This window comes from Megalobrama amblycephala, linkage group LG1, assembly GCF_018812025.1.
Source record: "Megalobrama amblycephala isolate DHTTF-2021 linkage group LG1, ASM1881202v1, whole genome shotgun sequence".
In the NCBI taxonomy this organism is placed as follows: Eukaryota; Metazoa; Chordata; class Actinopteri; order Cypriniformes; family Xenocyprididae; genus Megalobrama; species Megalobrama amblycephala.
Genome location: NC_063044.1, coordinates 73,702,997 through 73,718,511, shown reverse-complemented (window position 1 = coordinate 73,718,511; position 15,515 = coordinate 73,702,997). Strand labels below are relative to the sequence as shown.

At 44.6% G+C, this 15,515-nt stretch overlaps 3 protein-coding genes across 3 annotated transcripts; 1 reads left to right on the top strand and 2 right to left on the bottom strand.

Moving 5' to 3' along the window:
• The first annotated feature begins 343 nt into the window (after nucleotides 1-343).
• LOC125247154 lies at nucleotides 344-4,284 on the top strand. The gene is made up of 10 exons (XM_048158371.1): nucleotides 344-354; nucleotides 441-520; nucleotides 891-968; nucleotides 1,069-1,274; nucleotides 1,388-1,487; nucleotides 1,588-1,750; nucleotides 1,853-1,950; nucleotides 2,176-2,326; nucleotides 2,597-2,723; nucleotides 3,433-4,284. Exons 3-10 carry the CDS (start codon nucleotides 952-954, stop codon nucleotides 3,786-3,788), a joined length of 1,218 nt encoding a protein of 405 aa, XP_048014328.1. The 5' UTR covers nucleotides 344-354; nucleotides 441-520; nucleotides 891-951; the 3' UTR covers nucleotides 3,789-4,284.
• Nucleotides 4,285-4,513: 229 nt separating this feature from the next.
• Nucleotides 4,514-6,662, bottom strand: LOC125248030. Its single transcript, XM_048159602.1, has 4 exons — nucleotides 6,575-6,662; nucleotides 6,370-6,480; nucleotides 5,319-5,595; nucleotides 4,514-5,055 (listed from the first exon to the last, which is right to left on the bottom strand). Exons 1-4 carry the CDS (start codon nucleotides 6,607-6,609, stop codon nucleotides 4,837-4,839), a joined length of 642 nt encoding a protein of 213 aa, XP_048015559.1. The 5' UTR covers nucleotides 6,610-6,662; the 3' UTR covers nucleotides 4,514-4,836.
• Nucleotides 6,663-7,680: 1,018 nt separating this feature from the next.
• On the bottom strand, nucleotides 7,681-9,612 carry LOC125278910. The gene is made up of 3 exons (XM_048208352.1): nucleotides 8,872-9,612; nucleotides 7,827-8,499; nucleotides 7,681-7,691 (listed from the first exon to the last, which is right to left on the bottom strand). Exons 1-3 carry the CDS (start codon nucleotides 8,899-8,901, stop codon nucleotides 7,681-7,683), a joined length of 714 nt encoding a protein of 237 aa, XP_048064309.1. The 5' UTR covers nucleotides 8,902-9,612.
• Between the last annotated feature and the right edge of the window lie 5,903 nt (nucleotides 9,613-15,515).

Sequence of the window (15,515 nt, the reverse complement as noted above, 5' to 3'; positions counted from 1 at the left end):
CTCAATATATCTGTGTAAGTGAATACTAAAATATACTCCTAATGATGCTAAATTTGAATTTGACTTTAGGAAGCAAGAATTAAACCCTGTACCGTAATAAGATAATAGCATCATGAAGTGCTTTATGTTTCTCAGATGTTTTTAAGACAATTGAGATCATACTCTGCTTGCAAAAAAGTGTCCGGAAATTTTTATCGTAACGTATGTATGTCGTAGCATTGATTATTTCTCCTATGCATTTATGGATACAGCTGTTTGTTACTTTACAGGACTGGCAAAGTGAGGTCCAGGTTCTTTCTGTCACAAACTCACCACTTGTGCGCCCTAACAAAGAGTCCCAGAGATTGTGGCCAGGTAATGATTTTGAGCTGATATCTTGAAAAATATGTGAAATTGCAGAGAGACCTGGTGCAATTGATTTGAATATATGTTGTCTACAGGATAGAAAGGAATGCCCTATATGTTGTGGCTGCTTTCCATCAGATGAAATTGTTCTGCATGCAAGCCTGTGTGGTGAAAGGTTTGCCATTCTATCATGTTATTATATACATTTTATTTCACAACATATTGTCTGTGTTAAAGCTGTGTATCCTTGTAATGTAATATAATATAATAATCTACAATGTACTATATCAGTATTTTGGGATTAATTTAAATATAATTTGCATCTTTGTTTTGTCTTATCCTTCATAATGCACAAGAAACCCTGTGATAGCACTAGAGTGTAATGACAAGGTCACTCAATGGGCATCTAGGTTTACAGATATGTCCAAAATAACATCAGTAGAATGCCTTTTTACCATTGTTTTTCAGGTGTGCTGAAACATAAACATTGATATATTTTACTGGCAAATTGAAAGTTTTAATGTGTTTTTGTTGACCCTTTTCAGTCTACAGGACACTTTGAACTACAGTACAGACAGCTGTGTGCTACGCGAGGGAAGCTTATCTATGGCCGACATGTCTAGGTGTTTTTTTTTTTTTTTTTCCCTCCATATCAGTTATTTATTTACTTAAGATGTCATTAAATTCAAAGTTAAGTGATTTTTTTGGGCTGCTTTTTAATAGTGACGATGATGTACTCCAGTGGCTTGCAAGCCAAGTAGATGCAAGCAAAGATTTTAAGATCTGCATCACCCGGGACAACCTTTTCCAAAGAGGCCTAATTCAGTGGCAGAGACAGAAGAAGGGCTCACCTGTCAACAAACTCAATGTGACTTTCATTGGCGAAGCTGGAATCGACACTGGAGCATTAAGCAAAGAATTTTTGACTGGTAATGTATATTTAGCACAATCTCTGGCACCAAACACTACTGAAATCAGGTTCATAGGTGCAGTATTTTTTATTTACTGAACTGTGTTTTCTGTCATTAATTATTGTATTTAGAAATGATGCATGGCATTGAGAGGCGACTGTTTGAGGGCAGTAGCAAGAAGGGAAAGAGTCCTGTCTACTCGATTTGTGACCTAGAAAATGGTTTCTACAGGTTTGCATTGTTTTATAGTTGTCCTACATTATGCAGTTTATGCAAGTACAAGTAAAAAGTTGCAATTACAATGTCTGCACTGTTTGTTGATGACATGCAGAACTGCAGGAGAAGTGTTTTCTGTCAGCCTAGCTCAGGGTGGCCCAGCACCATGCTTCTTCAGAAATTGGTGTTACCAGTTTCTTACAACAGGGGACTTTGATGCTCTGCAACTGACCAAAGATGATGTGGATGATCTTGAATATGCTTTACTCATAGAAAGGGTGAGTACATCTGCCATGAACAGCCGTGCAAAAGCATTAAAAGCTTTTCTTAATGTACAGTATTTCATTGCTATACTGTTAATGCGTTTGTTGTAATTTTAGGTGGAGGCAGCAACTGATCTGACACAGTTCACAGATGAAATCGTGAGTTGTGGTTACACCGGTTTGCTTAAGTTGGACCAAAAGGACAGTATCATAAGGTCCGTACTTATTTTCCAGAGAAACAATTTTTATATAATTAATTTTGATGCACACAGCATCAGTAGCCACTTTAACAGCATAGTATTATTACTGTTTTTAGAAATGCAGCATTTGAACTTAAAATAAAAATTTGTACAGCCTTAGTCTTAATTTAGTTGTGTGGAAAATAGCATATTTCCCTTTTATTTATGAGTCTTCCACAAAACTTTGTTCCCTGTTCTCAGTAGAGCCATTGTTCTGCATGCTACAATGCGTCTGACTCCCATGCTTCAGCAAATTAGAAATGGGATGAAGGTCTACAACCTTCTGGATGTGATTGGGAAGCATCAAACTCTCTGCTCAAACCTGTTTGTCCCCAAAAAGGATGATGACAGAGTAAGGATGCTGGACATTAAATCATCCTGATTTGCTTTACTGCTATATACTTGATGATAATCTTAGAAACCCTACAGGATGTAGTAGTAGAGCTGTAACTTTATTATTGATACTATTATTTTTTTGGTGACTTTGTTATTGCTTTACTTAACCTTTTTTGTTTTGGAAGAATACAAAGTCATATGTAAAGTGGACAGTGGTCTTTCTCTGTGTTCCTATCTGTGTAGTCAACCCTCCTCCTTTTTTTTTTCTTTTGCCCCACCACCCCAGCCGGATGCTGACTACATAATGAGTATCATAGTCCCTGAGCTGAGTGAGAAGGGAAGTCCAAGGCAAGCAAGAGAAAATGCCATCATCAACTTCCTCCAGGACTTTCTACAAGACCTGGAAATCACAGGTTTGACTTAAACTGTCTTTATCACATGTTGGAGTATACAAATTTGCCATGCAAACAGCTGTTACCTAAAATGAGTAGAGCAGAATGTGATTCCATGTACATGACCTACATTTGGTTCTGTCTTTGATTAGGGAGCTGAATATTAGCACTCCACCAAAAAGGACCATCAATATATTTCCTTTTAGAAACATTAATGTTGTGGTTAGTGGCGGGTGGCAATGCTTATGGCAAAATGGTCCAGGTTTTGAACTTCACTAGAGACTTTCTAGACTTTGCCCTCCACAGCCCAAAGACATAAGTCATAGATCAAAATACATGTTTCTTAAGAAAAAAAAAAAAAATTCCACCATAAATTCCCAGAATACAGGAATATTGTTTAAGCTTAATGTTTCCCCTCCAATGTTGAATGGAAACATATGCCTGTAGTGACAACATAGTATACTACAAATGTAATCAAAAGATTTCATACTGTATATCTGGTATTCTTTTGGATAACATTATTCTAGGACTATTCCTATCACTGTTTTTTTTTTTTTTTTTTTTATCTTTCAGTTATTTCAGTGTATATTAAATAGAAATTAATGCAGCAAGGTTAGTTGAAACAGGCCTTTGGGATAAATCGTGTAGATTGGTAAATAGGGTTGGCTTCTTGCAGTGTTGGATTTTTACACCATTGTACTCAACTACTCTGATTTGTTTTATCATGCAGGTCAGAATGAAGACCAGCAAATGTGTGAGCCTCTGACCCAAGAGGAGCTGCTAAGTCAAGAAGAGCACTGGAGTCAACAAACACACGTGAGCCTGTCTGTCCCGACAGTGATGCAGTGGTTAACTGGACAAGGGCACAAGCCCCTTCTTCCATCAGAGAGGGCAGATTTTAAAATAAATCTAAGATTTGAACACCACTGTAATGAAAAAATGCCAGGTCACAACATTTGTTTCCCACTTGTAAGTGCCTGCACAAATACAATAACTGTTCCTGTTGAACATATGAAAACATACAAGGAGTTCAGAGATATAATGACAGTAGCAATCAGAATGGGTAGAGACTTCGGGCGAGTGTAGAGGTCATGTTTTTTGACCACTGATGTTTACTTCCCCAAATCAGGCAGTATTGTGAATATTTTTGGCATTTTTAATGGCATTTTTGTTAAATCTGTTCAGTGAGCTATTTATTATTCTGTGAGAGTTAACAAAAAAAGATAGCACAAGTCAAACCATAAAAATAGCTCAATGTTAGTGTTTGGTTCTCCCATTGCATTGTTTTTTTTTTTTAAGTTGGGACCACTGCTAACCATTTATTTGAAAAAGGTCATTTAAGAACTCTGTATTTGCATTTTGTTTACAGAGCACTGACAAATGTACATGTAATATAAACCTTGAAATGTGATGCTGTTCCTCAATTCATCGTTACTTGTACTATTGAAAAGTTGAAATTGTTCAGTCTTCCACATACACAGTTTCAACACGTGTATGGCAAATTCATGACATTCAAGTGGAATCAACGTTGTGGGGGTTTACGTTTACTAAATCGTCAGCAAAAATTAAGTTGGTTGATGTCAAAACAATAAATGGACATAATGCCTATGGCCTTTATCATTTTTCATTGTGAATATTAACTGAAGTGTTTTACTTGAGTGTCTACAGCATTATATTGTAAAGGGGAACTGATGCGTTTTCCACTGAAAAAAAAAAAATGCATTTCACTGAAGATCAAAGTGTACAAATCAACAGCTTTATTTTAAATTCTTCATTACCAAGATATCTAACATGGCATGTTGAGTTTGAACTGTCTAATGGTATTTAAGACGCCAGTTTAAAATATCGGCATACACTAGATTTAGAAGTTTAGCCAATTAAAACTGTTGAAAGTTGTGGGAGGTTTATTTGGTTGTTTAAAACAAGTAACAGCAGAATAAAAGTGGATATCTTTACCATGGCAGACTGAGTTGTTTATATACTGCATAGTAAAACATATATCCTAAACCATCCCCACAATAGTTCTGCACAAATACCTATTCATGCAAGCAATTCCAATTTTGATTTGTAAGAATCAGATAAAACATTTTTCAAATCACAAAAAACGTTGAACATTTATATTGCAGACTGCATGTTATCCTGCCAAGTTTGAGTGAAGTGTTACATAGTCAAGCGCAGCCTTGTAAATGTCTTTCCCATTGTCCTGAGAGGGAGTGATAGGATTGATGGCTGCCCTCAGTCCAGCCATAGCCTGTGGCCCCAGAGGGCACTGGATGGGTGGTAGAACTACTCCACCAGCAGCAGCAGCATCTTCTCTGTCAGGGTTGAAATCCAAAAAGTGATCTTGCAAATCCTATAAATCGCAAGTAATTTTGTTATAACACTTTGCAATTGCCTTTTGTGTACTTCACACATTTGATCTTCAAATCTTCAAATAATTCATCATAATTTGAGAGTAATATTGAATATATATTGCCGTTAAAATGTATTTGGACTTCTGATTTGATCTATTTTTGCATTATTTGTCACAATTGTTTCATATCTGAAAATATGACACAATGGGTAAACCTGATTAAACATAGCTTGGATTCAACATTTTCAACATTTGAGGTCTACCTCTAGATTCTCTGGAGCAGCCACAGGATACTGGAGCAATCCAATGGTCCAAAGTTGATTGGGAGTCAGGTTTTGTTCCGTTCGCAGAGGATGGTTATCCCACCCGACTGTAAAAGTGTTGAGGTCCATTTGGAGGCGTGGTACAAATATGTACTGGGCACAGAATAACTGAAGGCTGTTGGAGGGATCAAGCAGGCACTCATCTTCAAGACCATGAAGTAGCTCATAATATACCCTTGTTACTGCCATCCACACATCACGCCATAAGCGCTCCACCCTTTGAGATCAAAAATACAAAAAGTGCACCGTATTAATATTAGAATCACAGCCAGGGGTTCACTGCCATCCATTTCCTAGGTAACCAAAGGTTGAAATAATCTATTTTTTGTTTCATTACAGATACTCTCTGTAGAAAGTGTTGAATGTATTGTAACATAATAGGATGTTTCTCAGCAAAATGTTGAATGGGTTACCAAATATACCCAGGCTACCTGGGTGGCCCGCCCAAGCAAAGTCCATGTGTGGGAAAGATTTACTCAGGTTAACTTAGGTAAGCATGGTGTCTTGTTTTGAACAAATATACAAGACTCTCCACACGTTTAGTGTTGTGAACAATAACCTAATTTGGACACAGTGCATCTCTGTAGACCTAGGAAGGATTAATGCTTCCTGTGAGGATGTATCCTTAAGATTTGGTACTACACAGTGTTCACTGTATTGCTGTTGCCAGTCTCCCTGGCTGGGCATCAATAAGAATGACAAATCATTTGTACTTGGATCATTTTTAATGAAATAATTTCTGGTGAAGACCGTTTACGGATTATCCAAATTTACTAGGACAGAGATGTTGGTGTTAAGGTCTTCACAATGAAATTCTTTAATGCTTTGAGCATCCAAAAATAAATCACATTCACCTCCATTGTATTTTGTGAGAATAAAAGTGTTAGTGACAGATGGAAATTTCAATAAATAAAAACACTGATGTGTGGAAAAACTGCTTTTTCTGATTTGGGTTAGGGTTACCTAAAAGAAACAGAACTTTGATATTTACCTTTGATTATGCACACTTTTTCCCGATATGTAGCTTGCTCTGCCACAGCCACGAACAGTGAACATGCATTGAGCAATGCCAACATTTTCGACCCCTTGGTCTCCTCTAACTCTAAATAATCACATAAGAAACAGAGACAAAGTCAAATGTTTTCGGTCAATGAATTTTGATAAAACAGGCAATCATGCTCTTGCGATTTTCTTACCTTAATGGAAAGCCAAACTTTTCAACTGAGCTCATGAAGAAGCCAAGTGCTGTTGATGCCTTGTTATTATTTGCAGAACCCAGGTACATTATCTGGAGCATAGTAACAAAATACTTATGTGAATGTGCCATACTACATAGAATATAGTAATACTAGGCTCAGCCACATTGTTTGGAAAAAGTGTCAAATGTTTACCTTTTGTGAATAACCATCAATCCCAGCGAAGATAACAATACCATATCTGAAAGGAAAAATACATTTTTAGAAAGTATATCACCTCTGAAAATTATAATAGCTCTAAATTGTGTACACAAATGATTAAGGTGGTCAATTCAGATTGTATTTACCATGAACCCATGTAACCTTCAGAATCTTTTCACTACAGAATTGCATGGTTTTTCTTTTTTTACAGTGCGGCTATACTTAAAAAAAGTTCTGCTTTAACCAAATTACAATAAAAAAATAGGGTATTCAAAAGGTTTAATCAGCAAAGATGGGAAGCATCCTCAGGTATACATCACTGGAGAAAACACTCCAAAGGCCTTAAAGAAAAACTGTCAGTATTCAAGATGATGTTCTTGAGATAGTCTCAAAGAGTGAAGTCCAATTATTTGTAAAAGCTTCACTTAAGATGGGACATCCTCCTATAATATGAGAAATTAAGCTAGCCTCAGTGTGTAAATTACTGTTTTTTTCTCTTCTTTATTTCATGTAACAGTTAAACCAATGTTGTACACATAGCCATGTATCATTACATGTAGCAACAGCAGACTTTTTCCTGACTGTATGTCATCCTCATCTTGTTTTTTTATGGTAAACCAATGCATTTACTGCCTAACGCTAAAGAACCATGCTAATATAATCAAGCATTCTTGAGGAATGTTTTTAATTTACAGCATGCACGCTGATCCACACAGTGTGGAATGGATTAAGAGTCACTAAGCACCAATCATTAAATAGCTACCCATTCACATGTTGGAATTTTATAAAATGGCGGCACAAACTAACTCTATGTGCAGCTTAATTAATAAACTGTATTAAAAAGGTTTTTTTGTTGAAATACAGCTCCAGCAATCTATAGCCTATCTTGTAATAGCATACAAAATCTACCCGCATCCTTCAAACATGAATAGAACTTATTTGTAAAAGCTCAATTAAGACACTCACTCTGCAAACTATTTCAACAAACATTTATGAATATAAATATATGAACATATTATAACAATATTCTTGTGAAACATAACACACACACCTGATAAAAGTTTGTGGTTTGTGTCCACGTGGACCAGTGAGTGGGGACCCTTGACAGAATATGTTCTTCTAGCAACACAGCCTAAACGTGTTATTCTCTCCAAGATCCCTGCAGAATCCACCCTGTGCATGGATGCTGAAACCTGGTCCCATCTGACACGGTGTCCCATCGCTTGCAGTTCACCCTTCATCATTCTATAGCCTTTATGCGGCATCTTCAATTTAACTGAGCGCACAAGATTGTCCAGCTCCTCATCTGTGAGATTGCTGTATGATCCCGTAACTGATAGTCCATACTCACGCATCCGCCGATACACTGTCCTTTTGCAGACACCCAGGAGCTTAGCTACACAGGGGATGGGCAACTGCATGTCGATTAGGTTTTGAAGACATCCTTTAGAAATTACAAGTTTTGGCTGTCCCCTACCACCCAGAACCTCTGCATAGGTAGCAGCTGGATAACTCTCCTCTTGTAAACGAAGAAGTCTTAATAAGTCAGATAAAGCACGAACAACACCTTGAGGCAGTTCTACTACATTGGCAAAAGAGCGAACAAGTCCCACTTCATGACTTAAAACAAAGTGTAAATAATCCAAATCCACAGGCTGACGTCGCAGAACTTCCTGAAGCCTTCTCAGCATTCTCTCCATGAACTGCCTCACAATCAAAGGTTCCTGTAATTAACATNAAAAAAAAACACTCTAATGTGATGACACATGTATCAGTGCTCAAGTTGCCATGACAAGCTACTCTACCTTAGATCTGCCATACAGCTATAGAAATGTTGAATTGGCGCACATTTCATTAAATATTAATTACATTTAAATCAAATAATTTAATGTTAAAAACCACTCTTTCCAGAAATGAGCAAATGCAAAACTTAAATTTTAATTTCACATTGTTATAGAGAGCTAAGCAGAACTCAGTGCAATTCATGAGATAACAAAAGATGTATTAAAATAAACTTGTCATTTCCTTGGATCGTCAGAGCAAAAAGCCATATATATAAAACCTAATAGGCAAACATATTTTGATTATTAACTTACAGTCCTCTGTTGGGGTCGCGAATCTGCCATCTCTCTCAACTTCAGCAACACCTCCCTTGACCTGAAGCAATATTCCGGGTTTGTGCTTGTTGTTGATTCTAGTGCTCATGTGACGGCACTGGATTCTGCTGTGCTGGGGTGTGATGCTGCTGAATGTTTTGCGTTAGCACGTTTATGAGGCCTTGTGCAGCAGCAATAACACTGGTCTCTAACTCCTAAAGAAAAAGAAAGGAGACATCACAGGGCTGGAGACTTAACGCTAACTACCATTAAATACAGATAGAAGCACATTCGCGGCCCTAGGAGTTACTGTGTAACGTTACCTGCGTTTAAGCCGAACTAGCGGCTCAAAGAGAGGCTCTCCGGTGTGTGTGTGTGTGTGCGTGCGTGCGGTTGGGGATGTCAGTAGTGTAACTTTACACAGCCGAAGCCCTGCTGTTTATCATGTCAATGTTAACGTCACAGGCTATGTTACTGTTAGCCACTGTTGTGATGTACTCATACTTAGCGGCAACAAGTATATACCGACAGACACCTAACGTTAATTTATTTTTTTGCCAAACCGTACTTTTAGCCTTGTTCGGTGCATATCCCGGTAAACTGGACATTTTTGTCACGCCACCATGCCAGAGGCTTCAGAGCTGACGACGGGTTCCAGTAAAGTGACGTAGGCCTACTTCTTCAGTATACCTATATGCAAATTATATGCAAACTACGCTCTACTTACCCCTCCCCTCAGACCCCTCCCCTCTCCACACCAAAACAGTGACAGAAAGTTGAAACTGAAAATCAGTGACATTGAAAAAAAACTGACATTGTAAAAAAAATCTGTCACTGAAAGAGTGACATGAAGAAAAAATCTGAAGATTGTCATTGAAAAATACAAATAAATCCCAATACAATAAAAGAATAAGATTGTAAGATTTTAATTATTTTATTTTTTCAGTACCAATACTAATGTTCCCTTTCGATACTTCACTCGTACTGCGTATGGGGAAAGGTCTCCTTTTTCCCCGTTACTGAAGCCTTTTTCAATAACGCAGTGTAACTGCATCGTCATTGGTTCACTCATAGACAAGTTGTTGAACCAATGACGGCGCGGCATAGCTGCGCGACCTATGGCGACAGAGCGCGCGAATATTCCCGCAGAAATGGGCGGGGTTTAGGGCTATATAAGCGGGCGTTTCGCCATAGGATTTCAGTTCTCTCTCCTTCAGCGACGACTTCACATCGCTCCTCGCTGATCTCCGGCTGAAGCCTTCACCGCCTGGAAGAAGCTCGCCTGGAAAGAAGCTCTCGCCGCCGTCGAAGAGGCTCCCGCAGCGGACTGCTGAGCTCGCCGAGGAAGAAGCACCAGCGCCCTCGTCGACTGCCGCCTCGAGCGCCGTCTCGAGCCGCCCGCTTCCCGCTTCCGGCCGCCTGCCAGCCCGTCTCCTGCCGCCATCCGGCGCGCCTAAAAGAGCGATTTTCCCGCGGTTTATTGCCGCTCTAAAAGAGCTTCCAACAGCGGTTTTCACCGCTCTAGCGGCCCTCGCCGCTCTAAAAGAGCCCCTCAAATGCCGTTTTCGCCGTTTGTTACAAATGCCGCGCCACTCGTGTGGCACATGCAGAGCCCCTCTGCATGACGACGACGGACACGGTGAGTGCGTCGGCTGCCTGGGCAGACCCCATGCAGAGGCCGCGCTCACCGGGACCTCGTGTTCTCACTGTGAGAACATGAGTCTCGCCTCTCTGCGCTCGCGGATCGCCTTCTTCAGTGAAGGCGATCTCGCCGCTCGCGCCCTCCCATCTTCTTCCTCCCGCGAGCCGGCTAGGAAGAGACAGCGGGGCAGAGCGGCCCAGCGCACGGAGTTGGGTGACGTCACGCCGGCTTGTTCTCCCGCACTGAGCTGCGTCCCTCGGCAGATGCGAGCGACCTCATCTCTTTTGGCGGTTCTGAGGACGAGCCGCTTGATGACTTCATGTCTCTCGCGGCCTCTGAAACCGAAGGTTGGGCCGGTGATTCTGACCCCACCCGCCTTCCCTCACCGGAGCCCATTGACTGCAAGCCGGGTATGGATGCCGAGCTCTTCTGCATCCTCTCGAAAGCAGTAGAGGTTTTGGACCTCGAATGGGCTCCGCCAGAGGAGCCATCACGGAGCAGGCTCGATGAGTGGTTCCTGCCGGGTTCCCGCCAGGCCCCTCGTCAACGCGCTGCACCGTTTTTCCCAGAAGTTCACAACGAGCTGACGAAGTCGTGGCGCGCCCCGTATTCTGCCCGCCTATGTACTACGCATTATTCAGCTCTCACCTCTGTGGATGGCTCTGAAGAGAAGGGTTACGAGCATCTACCACCTCTGTCCCCCCACGGCTGTGGGTTGGAAAACTAAGAGGGCCCTTCCATCCAAGCCCTGCAGGACCACTTCTGCCCTGGCTGGCAGAGCATATACGTCCGCAGGCCATGCTGCCTCAGCGCTGCACACCATGGCTATTCTCCAGGTGTTTCAAGTGAAGCTCCTCCGTTCTCTGGATGAGTCCGGCGTTGATGCACCTGCCTTCCGTGACCTCCGCAGCGCCACTGACTTAGCCCTGCGTGCCACAAAGGCCACAGCACAGGCCATTGGACGATCCATGGCCAGCCTGGTCGTGCTTGAGCGCCATTTGTGGCTCAACCTGACCGAGATTAAGGAGATGGACAAGACGGCCTTTTTGGATGCCCCGGTCTCTCCTTCTGGTCTCTTCGGGCCAGCAGTAGAGGGCTTTACGGAGTGTTTTACTGCAGCACAAAAGTCGTCTCAGGCTATGCGACATTTCCTGCCTAAACGCTCTAGCTCCACGTCTGCTTCCAGCCACCCCAAGTCTGCGCCGGCTCAGCAGAACAAACCTGCCCCCTCTACCTCTCAGGCAGCACCACCCAAGGAACAGCGCCATCGTAAGCGCTCCTCCTTCCCGAGACAACGTCAGGGACCCCGGCCTAAGATTACGCTGGACCCGACGCCTCCTAAGCCCTCCTGATGTTTCAGGAAGGAAGAGGATGGGGCAAAGTCTCGCCACGGCCGGACCACCCCAAAAGCTCTTTCGTTCCACCCCCCCCGCCTTGTTCAGCTCCGGGCGTGGGAGATATGTTCAGTGTTGTGCTAACTGGGCCCAGTGCTGCGTCCATGCAAAACGCCATTCTTATGGCGAACACTATGAATATTCTACCTTCTCTAAGAAAGAGCGAAGTTCCTCTTCCACTCTCTCCGGTGCACAGGCCCCCGATTGGCGGCCCGTCACCCGATACCATTCAGCCCCTTGTCACGCGGGCCGAGGCCTGGCAGGCCATCCCCGGAGTGTCAAGCTGGGTTCTGGGAACCATAAGTCGAGGCTACTCGCTTCAGTTCGCCCGAAGGCCCCCACGCTTCAGCGGGGTGCTTCAGACTTCAGTCAACACGGACGACGTTCATGTCCTCCGAGCCGAAGTCACGTCTCTTCTGAGGAAAGGAGCTATAGAAATAGTCTCCCCCTCAGAGAGCAATTCGGGGTTCTACAGCCGTTATTTTCTAGTTCCCAAAAAAGATGGCGGTTTCAGACCCATCTTAGATCTCAGGCTCTTGAACCTCTCCCTCATGAGACGGAAGTTCAAGATGCTAACGCTGAAGCAGATCCTCGTGCAGGTTTGCCCCGGGGATTGGTTCTGCTCGCTGGACCTGAAAGATGCATACTTTCACATCCAGATAGCCCCCCACCACAGGCGATTCTTGAGATTCGCATTCGAGGGTGTGGCTTACCAGTATACGGTCCTTCCATTCGGACTGTCCCTAGCTCCTCGCTCTTTTACCAAGTGCATGAACACGGCGCTTTCCCCACTGAGACAGATGGGAATCCGGGTTCTCAATTACCTCGACGACTGGCTCATCCTAGCCCAGTCACGAGCCGAGCTGGAGCATCACAGATCCGTGTTACTCGGCCACTTGGAGTGCCTGGGTCTCAGGGTCAACTTTGCCAAGAGCTCACTGCTCCCAGCCAGCGTATAACGTTCCTGGGTGCAGTTTTCGACTCAGTCCGTATGACGGCTGTAGTCTCTCCAGAGCGCGCTCTGGCCATTCAGCAGCTCGCGGCATCGGTCAGGAACAGAGCCTATTTCCCTCTGAAGTTTTTCCAGAGGATGCTAGGGCTGATGGCTTCCGCCTCCCCGGTTCTGCAGCTCGGCCTTCTTCGGATGCGGCCTCTGCAGTACTGGTTGAAGTTCCGGGTCCCTCCTCACGCCTGGCGGCACGGCCGCCTGCGTCTCAGGGTCAATCAGGCCTATTTGGCAGCTCTGAAACCCTGGATGAACCCTGTATGGTTCAGCCAAGGGGTACCCCTACAGGCGGTGTCCAGAAGGACGGTGCTCTCAACGGATGCATCCAACACAGGTTGGGGCGCTCTTTGCGAGGGCAGACCGGCCTTCGGCTTGTGGTCTCACGAGGAATGCCATCTGCACATCAACTGCCTCGAGATGTTGGCAGTGATTCGAGCCCTTCATGCGTTCCAGGCACACCTGACAGGGCGCCACGTCTTAGTCCAGTCGGACAGCATGGCAGTGGTGTCATACATAAATCACCAGGGCGGTCTTTCGTCCAGCCGCTTATGCGCTCTGGCGAAGCGTCTTCTGGAATGGGCATCACCGAGGTTTCAGTCGCTCAGGGCGACTCGCATACCCGGGAGAACAAACTTGGGAGCAGACATGCTATCTCGGAGCAATGTCCCCTCAGACGAGTTGGATGCTCCACCCCTAGATGGTTCTCATGATCTGGGAGTTCTTCGGAAAGGCAGAGGTAGACCTCTTTGCTTCAGAAGGCAACTCTCACTGCCCAATTTATTTCTCGAAGGAGGAAGATGCGCTGGCCCATGTCTGGCCCAGCACCCTCCTTTACGCTTTTCCCCCGATCGCTCTGATCCCACAGGTCATCAGACGAATCAGGGAAGACAAGCACAGAGTCCTCCTGGTGGCCCCGCTCTGGACGAGCCAAGTTTGGTCCTCAGAGCTGTTCAGGCTTTCCACAAAAGCTCCGTGGCCGATCCCCCTGAGACGGGACCTCCTCTCTCAGGCGAACAGGACGATTTGGCATCCCCAGCCAGAACTCTGGGCTCTGCACCTCTGGTCCCTCGACGGGAGCCTGCTAACCTCCCTGGGGACGTGCTGAATACCATTTCTCAGGCGAGAGCTCCGTCCACGAGATGCCTCTACGCCCAGAAATGGTCGGTCTTTGTTGACTGGTGTTCTACACGCAACATAGACCCAGTGGAGTGTGACGTATCTCCGATACTGTCTTTTCTCCAGGAGCGTTTGAATCTGGGTCGCACCCCTTCAACGCTCAAAGTTTACGTAGCAGCCATTGCAACGTTTCACGCTCCTATTGCTGGCCAGTCAGTGGGACAAAACAACCTCGTGGTGCGTTTCTTGAGAGGTTCTAGGCGATTAAATCCTCCTCGTCCTCTCACTGTTCCCACCTGGGACCTCTCTTTGGTCCTCAGAGCTCTTAAAGGGCCTCCCTTTGAGCCACTGCGTTCAGCTGACCTCAGGCCCCTGACGCTCAAAACCGCTCTGCTGCTTGCACTAGCATCGGTTAAGCGAGTTGGTGACTTGCAGGCCCTCTCCGTGAGCCCTGCATGCCTTGAGTTCGGGCCCAACGACTCCAAAGTCGTTTTGAAACCTAGGCATGGCTACGTTCCTAAGGTGCTCTCGACTCCATTCAGAGCACAGGTTATTTCCCTCTCAGCGCTTCCTCCCTCGACGGACGAGTGAGAGCTGGAACTACTCTGCCCTGTCAGGGCATTAAGGACCTACGTTGATCGATCACAGCCTTTTCGGCAATCTGATCAGCTCTTTATCTGCTTTGGTGGCCGCACCAAGGGGTCTTCGGTCTCAAAGCAACGTCTTTCGCCTTGGATAGTCGACACTATTGCTCTTTGTTACTCCTCTATGGGCCTCGACTGCCCCATAGGAGTTAGAGCTCACTCTACTAGAAGAATGGCTTCCTCTTGGGCCTGGTCTAGTGGAGTTTCGATTAAAGACATCTGTGAGGCGGCCGGCTGGTCCTCGCCGTCCACTTTTGTCAGATTTTATCATTTGGACGTCCCGACCTTACAAGCTCGGGTCCTCTCGGTATGATCCAGCGGCCTCTATCGAGCTCCGCTTCATGCCACTTCTGGGAGTTAACTCCCTTTTTGTAGTGTAACGAGGGTTCGACGGCTCCGGCCTTCTCACTTGTCCTCTGGTTCCCTCACGGTGCCCAAGACAAGTCCAGTCGTTCCCTGCCGTGGCACAGGCGCGGTTGAATTCGTTCCCCATACGCAGTATGAGTGAAGTATCGAAAGGGAACGTACTTGGTTACTAACGTAACCTCGGTTCCCTGAGATACGGAACGAGTACTGTGTTACATGCCGTGCCACGAGGCTGCGGCTTCAGTGTCGTCGCTTCAGTCGAATGACCTGAAATCCTATGGCGAAACGCCCGCTTATATAGCCCTAAACCCCGCCCATTTCGGCAGGGAATATTCGCGCGCTCTGTCGCCATAGGTCGCGCAGCTATGCCGCGCCGTCATTGGTTCAACAACTTGTCTATGAGTGAACCAATGACGATGCAGTTACACTGCGTTATTGAAAAAGGCTTCAGTAACGGGGAAAAAGGAGACCTTTCC

Bases quoted from the DNA above. Each gene is read 5' to 3' on its own strand.
- LOC125247154 (XM_048158371.1), top strand. The intron at 1,275-1,387 runs GTAATGTATATT...TATTGTATTTAG, and splicing joins AAGCAAAGAATTTTTGACTG to AAATGATGCATGGCATTGAG. The intron at 2,724-3,432 runs GTTTGACTTAAA...TTTATCATGCAG, and splicing joins ACAAGACCTGGAAATCACAG to GTCAGAATGAAGACCAGCAA.
- LOC125248030 (XM_048159602.1), bottom strand. From the start codon at position 6,609: ATGAGCTCAGTTGAAAAGTTTGGCTTTCCATTAAG. The intron at 6,481-6,574 runs GTAAGAAAATCG...GTGATTATTTAG, and splicing joins AAGTTTGGCTTTCCATTAAG to AGTTAGAGGAGACCAAGGGG. The intron at 5,056-5,318 runs GTAGACCTCAAA...TGCGATTTATAG, and splicing joins CTGCTCCAGAGAATCTAGAG to GATTTGCAAGATCACTTTTT.
- LOC125278910 (XM_048208352.1), bottom strand. From the start codon at position 8,901: ATGGCAGATTCGCGACCCCAACAGAGGACT. The intron at 8,500-8,871 runs GTAAGTTAATAA...TGTTAATTACAG, and splicing joins CGCGACCCCAACAGAGGACT to GAACCTTTGATTGTGAGGCA.